Source organism: Phoenix dactylifera, chromosome 5 (genome assembly GCF_051530095.1).
Source record: "Phoenix dactylifera cultivar Ajwa chromosome 5, Ajwa_hap1_PhDact_Kaust_v1.1, whole genome shotgun sequence".
NCBI classification, from domain to species: Eukaryota; Viridiplantae; Streptophyta; class Magnoliopsida; order Arecales; family Arecaceae; genus Phoenix; species Phoenix dactylifera.
Window position 1 is genome coordinate 36,226,746 of NC_143194.1, and position 6,741 is coordinate 36,233,486.

At 38.0% G+C, this 6,741-nt stretch overlaps 1 protein-coding gene across 1 annotated transcript; it reads right to left on the minus strand.

Moving 5' to 3' along the window:
* Positions 1–2,651: 2,651 nt before the first annotated feature.
* Positions 2,652–5,297, minus strand: LOC103702016 (cytokinin riboside 5'-monophosphate phosphoribohydrolase LOG8-like). Its single transcript, XM_008784285.6, has 7 exons — positions 4,921–5,297; positions 4,658–4,755; positions 4,501–4,531; positions 3,486–3,585; positions 3,297–3,367; positions 3,075–3,218; positions 2,652–2,878 (listed from the first exon to the last, which is right to left on the minus strand). Exons 1-7 carry the CDS (start codon positions 5,107–5,109, stop codon positions 2,789–2,791), a joined length of 723 nt encoding a protein of 240 aa, XP_008782507.1. The 5' UTR covers positions 5,110–5,297; the 3' UTR covers positions 2,652–2,788.
* Positions 5,298–6,741: the final 1,444 nt, after the last annotated feature.

Below are 6,741 nucleotides of genomic sequence, written 5' to 3' on the forward strand. Positions count from 1 at the left end.
GTCTGCATCAAAAAAGTTACAAGTGCAATTTCTTTATAACTCAACTCTTGTAAATATTTCACATCCAATAATATTTTTGGAATGTTTAATATGTTCTTGTACTTCAATGCCTCCAAGATCCCAACTTATTTCCTACCAATTCTACAAATGTATTCTCTCTCTCTCTCTCTCTCTCTCTCTCTCTCTCTCTCTCTTAAAAGCCCAATGAGCACTATGGCGTTTCTCTTTCTAGGTAACACTGAGTCTTTGACATCTAGCTAATTTTGACTGTTTTCCAAATTTCTCTCAAGTTGTAACCATCTTAGATCTTGTATAGGAAACTAGACCTAGAGATATCAAAATAAAGAAAGGAAAGTACATACAAATTTAGGTGGTTCGGCCTACAGCCTAAATCCATGGAACGAGACGATCGAAAAGCTTCACTAATGGCAGAGAGAGTACAAAGAGGAAAGGAGAAAACCCAATGTAGAAAGCCCTTGAGTCTAACAAACATACGAAAAACCTCAAAATACAAAAGGTGTAATCCCAAAAACCCTAAGATAGGAGAATGCTATACACGTACGGACATCTTGAAAATTCAGGAGTCAAGCACCTATGGACAAGAGCCCAAACAGAGAGGCCCTTCTAGCAGTCTATCTTCTAAATTCAAGACACCATAATGTTAGCAACTTTTGTCCTTAACAGATTAATCCTGAAACTCTTTTTTTAGGAACTTCATAATGTTTTTTGAACAAACAATTGATCTGAAATCTTTTATGACCAGGATTTCTACCAATTTGGCATTACTTTTTCAGGTGCGTGATTGTGTGATGCAAATAGGATAGCTCGAAATCTTCTAAACTGAACATTCACATCGATTCTTGGTGAGAATGATGCTGAAACAAAAATTGCTGTCTCATCAGAAAAAAACCACACTAATCAAAAGGTTTGGAATTCATCGACAATTTCACCTTAGTGCAAACAAAGAAGGTCCTAGTCGATCTTCTTTCAAACGTTTCTTTCAAACGTCAAAGCCTGAAGCGACTCTAAGGAGCAAGAAAATATCCATCTGCAATTAGCCAAGTTCAATGAACGTCCATTTTTTCATCTATTATTGTCACAGCAAACATAAAAAAACCTTTCTTTTTGCTGATGACTAATCCTAGTGATGCATTCTCGTCCAAGACTGAGATTAACAGCTGAACCAGGGTAGAAAGTAGATGACATTCTTCTTTTTTCTTTTCTCTACGTAAGTGGCACTGTCAAGTCGATGTTATGTGGTAATGGAATACTTCCCGTGAGAAGCAAAATGACAATGATGATGCCAACAATAGCATGACTAATGACATAAATGATTCGTAATAGGTATGGTGCTGACGTTGACGACAACGACTGGAGAGAAGATTACATGGAACAGCATCATCCATTATGGGGCAGCTTCTTTTGAGTCAATTTGGTTGTGGCCCCATGAACAAGACATACCACTAGTGACTGAAATCTTCTTTTCTCAATGCCTGTAAAATTTACATATAACCCTCAGCTCTGAGAAGGGGTCCCATATACAGGAACCACAGGGGCTCTGCAACTTTTGTTCACTTAAGAAGACCAGCAAGAGGAGAAGAGCAAATGTGGAGCTCCAGACAAGCCCCACCATACCTGGAAAACCTTTTCCTCCTAGTGAATGACAGCCATTCACCAAGAAAGCACATTAAAGATCTTCTAAATAAAGGAATGACACATCAGTTCAGTTTCTAAAAGTTGGGAGAAACTAAAGTAATCTTAAATGATGCTCCATGGGGAGGGAGAGAGAGCAACATAGAACTGTCCAAGGAACTGATGTTGGAGATCAGGCCTTTCAATAAAGAGAGTAATATAGATTGTGTATGGTTTTCCATGACCAATTTCACATATGTTTTATACGTAGAGTAAAATTTCGGAAGTCCTTTTCTGCCTGTAAATATAGCAAATATATAGAACCTATTCTAAAAAATGTTTTAAGTGATAAACTGATGCTGAACCAGATCAGGTAATTGTTATGCGAGTACCTGATTATGTTCAACTTTGGTGTGTGGACTGATAGTAGGAATGGTGCATATGCTAGGATCCATTACGTAATAAGGAGACAATGTTTTCCTGCACTTGTGATAGAAGGTATGCTCTCAAGGTAACTCAAGATTCAACACAGACTTAATTCATTTCTGTGTTAAATATTTCAAGCGAAGCAGAAATCAGATGGCATTGGGTCATAGAATGCTAGATTTTAGTAATAGAATACTCGGATTAAACATTACCGCATATTTAAAATGGATATAATGATGTCTCACACGATACATACACTTCAGTACGCAAATAAAAAATTTACTGATGATTTAATATACATGAGATAATTTAGATCTTAATATGTGTTTATTTAGTGGTAAATGACCATGTCCGCATGAAGGTACTCATGCTACAGCAAAGACAAAATTTGCTTTCCACAGCTTCACCATGTTTCAGTATAGCTATCTCCGTTTTCTTCGGTGTTTGTGAAATTTGGTGATGCACTAGTTTAAATAGGATATCGTAAAAGAATAGAAAGCTACTCTCCTTTCCTGATATAACTAGAAAATTGCGAGGTTGCCATTTGTTGAACATGCATTCAAACAGTAAGATAACCTTTGAACTCATGACAGTTCAGAAAAAACATGGATGATTTTATTAAATCAAATGCCAGAAGGACAGTTATGCCCAATTGTGTGGAATTCACATACAAATTGCAAAAGGAAATCACATCAAAGTGGAATAATATATTTGTAGGAAGAACCGAATATCATGGTGGACTAGGTGGCATAGAGCAACCTAGGCGTGCCATCTCCCAGCTTGGACGCGGAGCAACTTGTTCATGTAGCGGAGTGTATTGCTGCAGATCCAATGAAAGACAGGAATGATCATTGGGAAAGAAAAATAGGTGCATTTCTAATATAGTAAATACCGCTTTTCGCTAGAGTAATTGAGAAAAATGACACAGAGGATAAGTCTGAATCCATCGAGTATAAGCAGAAAATGCCACATATACATATGTATTACACTATATGATGCGAAATATGGATAACAACCTCCATTTTTACCAACAGTTCCTTTGCAGTTGAAGCAGAAATAACTATATTTCTTGCGGCTGGATGTATGAAACCTTCTTCCACACCATTATCAAATAATGCGAGCAAGGAATTGTAGTAACCATCAACATTGAACAGACCAACCTGTGAAAATTGGAGTCAAGAAGGCCACAAACATTTTGATGAGAAGTCATGCTGCGAATACAACGGATCAAAACTCACCGGTTTACTATGAATTCCAAGTTGGGACCATGCTGTCATCTCCAGCAGCTCTTCCATTGTTCCATATCCTCCTGGAGTATTCAAAATCACATGCATTAGACTCTAAAAAATGTTAGGTAATATTCATGTGTTTGTGTGTCAAATAATGCTTGAGTCCAACTTAAGCAAGAAAGTTGTTAAAATAGGTACCAGGAAGCGCAATAAAAGCATCTGATCGTCGGGCCATTTCTGCTTTGCGCTCATGCATATCAGAAACAGTTTTAACTTCACCTACAGTCTGGCCAGAAATCTGTGCAATGCAGCAATGTTATACTCTATTTATATTAAAATGTTAACTGAAAAGGAGATGAACACTGATCCTTGATTCACTTATGCCGACATTTTTTGGTTGACATGAGTTGTCCTTGTTCCCTACAAAATTTATGTCCAATAAAAGACATTTATGGACTTGATTCAACACGAATTTTGAATTTAGACTATCGTACACCCAAGATACATTTTGGAAAGTTTTATCTCTGAAGGATCGAGGTACCATTGGTGTTAAGGAAAAATCAGTTAAAGTGTGACAAAGAAAGTATGAAAATGCATATAAAAGATCAAATATTGCTCTATTACTCAAGGAGGAGGATGAAAAAAAATAAATCAAAAGATAACAACGATACAACCAGGCATTGTCAACCATGTAAGCAGTAAAAGATAAAAAATGTAAAATCACAAATAAACGACCTAGCTGGCCGAAAACGTTAAACTGTACATAGTTTCAGGATTTAATGTAACTGATATAAATACTACCAAATCACAGCAAGTTGAATCATTAGAATACTCATTATAATGATCAGCAGTTTTCTCAATGTTTCCCAACTCTGGGTATATGAAAAATGAGAGAGAAATTGCATTTATTTTGTCTCCAAAGTCATCCTCTGCTAATTCAAAACTTTTAGGGCAACTTTCAGATGCAATACCTAGATAGTTTCTAGTGCTATCAAAGACCAAACAGCAGGCATATAGCATGTCATGGAGCTCCGACTACAACCAATAGTAAAATTACAGGGCCTGGAAGACCAAAATTCAGAAAGGTCAGAAAGCATATCTCGCCTTACCCATTTTTATCCACAAAAGAATCAAACAGGAAAGAACATTATAGTTCAGGAAAGGCTGTAAGGAACATGAAAAGATAAAATGGCTGTCAGGGAAATTCACATACTTCTGTTGGCATGAGAGCTGTAGGAATGACCCTGCATGCAATCATTGATTAAAATCAAAACAAAAGCTGAGGCCTTTACTCGAAATAAAATGATAACACACCCGGGAACAGACTGAGAAATCGAAGGAAATGGTGAAGGTACAAGAACAGCCATTACCCAAGGACATGACAGCCTCCATCATAAACTGTCCTAGAGACCAATCCCATCAGTCCCACACTCCCTCCACCATAAACCAAATCTATTCTCCTTTTCACCTGCAAATCATATCCAAGAGTTAAACAGGAAAAACCAGAAAAGATCGCATTTTTAAGCATAAAACCTCCAATCTATCCACCATCCGATCATTTAACAACAGCCAAGATCCCAACTTCATTCCAAAAAACCGACGAAATTTATAAGAAAAGAACACAGGAGCAAACCAATTCGTGGCCCAGAGCAAGAGCGGAATCGCTGAAGACAGCTCTGTTGCCCGAGTTGCTGCCACAGAAGACACAGATTCTTTTGAACCTGCTCCGAAGCTCTCCATCCGTCATTCTTGTATCAGTCTCTTCAGCTTCTCCCATCTCTCTCTCCATGAGGTTTAGATTACAAGACCGAGACTTCCCCATGTTCTTTGAGCAATTTCACATGGCAAATGGATTGGAGGACGAGAGGGAGAGAGCCCAACCGGAGTTTCCGATTGATACAGGAGGCTAATACTTCCCTCTTAATTTTTTAACCATAACTCTCTTTTGCCCTCTATCGAGCGGGCAAAATAAGTGGAAGCGGAAGCGATCTCAATTCTCAACTCCTGCGAGGAGCCCAATCTCCCAATTTATGTGTCCAGTTTTGGTGCGAAATGACAACTTTGCCCTCCAACGGCCATCATGGTATTCGAACCACCGTTCACTTTTTGCAGCATTTGGATCATCCGGCGTTTTGTTGATCGTTCAATGAAAATTGAAAGATTTTTGGATAATTCATTGTTTGATGAAAATTTACTTTATTTGCTAATTGCTAGCTCAGATCGTAAGATCTAACGGTGGCAAAATAGATTGAGGTTGTTTGGCAGGTAATGTTACACAAAAAAAAAAAAAAAAAAAAAACTTTGCGGTCAGCGATTTTAACTTGATTTGGCTGGAGCTTGAAAAATAATGGAATCATATTCTTTTGAGAAATATATAAAATTATAAATTGTTGACATCATACAACTACAATTGACAATAATGTTAAGATAATGTATTTGGAAGACTCGAAGATAGTACGTTTTTTTTTTTTTTTGATGATCAAATTGCCATGAAATCATATAAAATGATTTGAGGGTCCTTTGAGTGCAACACATACATGACTTGTTTAATTTGTGGGGCGATCGCGTCCGGCATGTATCCGACCTGCAATCATGCTCAATTATAACCATTTTCTTAGAATTAATGGGTCAATTTTTTTTATTATTTCTTGTTTTTTCTTTGATCCCACCCTTATGTTGATAGTTTGAGCAGGTTTGTTGAGGTCCTTGGATTGGCGAACATGTTAATCTATCTTTGGATGGAAAATTTTGGATCATTGCTTCACCATGGAAATTTTTTTAGATGACAAAGAACTTGCTCAAGGTTTGAGGCCCGATACTGCTGACCAGTATCTGTGATAAAGAGAAGAGAGTAGAGAGGGAGAAAAAATCCAATTAGTAAATATTCTTCATAAAGCTGTAAGTCATATGGTAAATAGGAACCGGCCGTCCAATCTACCCACATCACTGTCGGGCTGAAACTAGCTTCACATATCTACAGAGAGGCAAACGGGGCTACTGATTGGGTTGCCTTCTTTGCAGTCCATCACTCTGTGGATTTGTGTAGTTGGACAGTGGGCCCGTGCCAGGGTCTTTTTGTAACCTTTTATTTTCTGATTTTGTTGACCGCATCCACACTCATTATGTGTGAGCTACTGTTGCACCAAAAAAAAAAAAAAATTAGGCAGGGAAAAGGCCAAAAGCAAAGAAAACCAAGTCACCAAGGTGGTAGCATGGTGATAAGAGGGCTTAGACTCCATCTAAGTTGTCCGGGTTTGAAATACGCGGGTGTCGATTAAATCAATGGACTGGATTTCCCACGTCCGGATGGCTCTGTGTGCATATGCTTTCCTTCCATCGGTATTAAAGTGGCTATGGGATGACGTATTCATATGTAGATGGCCCAGTGAGGCTTTTCATCCAAGGCAAAGTCATGTGTGCTGTGTCCAAAAAATCCAAGGCTATATCAGACACT

Excerpts from the sequence above, each read along its gene's own strand:
- LOC103702016 (XM_008784285.6), bottom strand. The coding sequence starts at position 5,109 with ATGGGGAAGTCTCGGTCTTGTAATCTAAACCTCATGGAGAGAGAGATG. Across the intron at positions 4,756-4,920 it reads TTGCTCTGGGCCACGAATTG|GTGAAAAGGAGAATAGATTT; the intron begins GTTTGCTCCTGT and ends TATGATTTGCAG. Across the intron at positions 3,586-4,500 it reads CAGCTCTCATGCCAACAGAA|ATTTCTGGCCAGACTGTAGG; the intron begins GTATGTGAATTT and ends TGCATTGCACAG.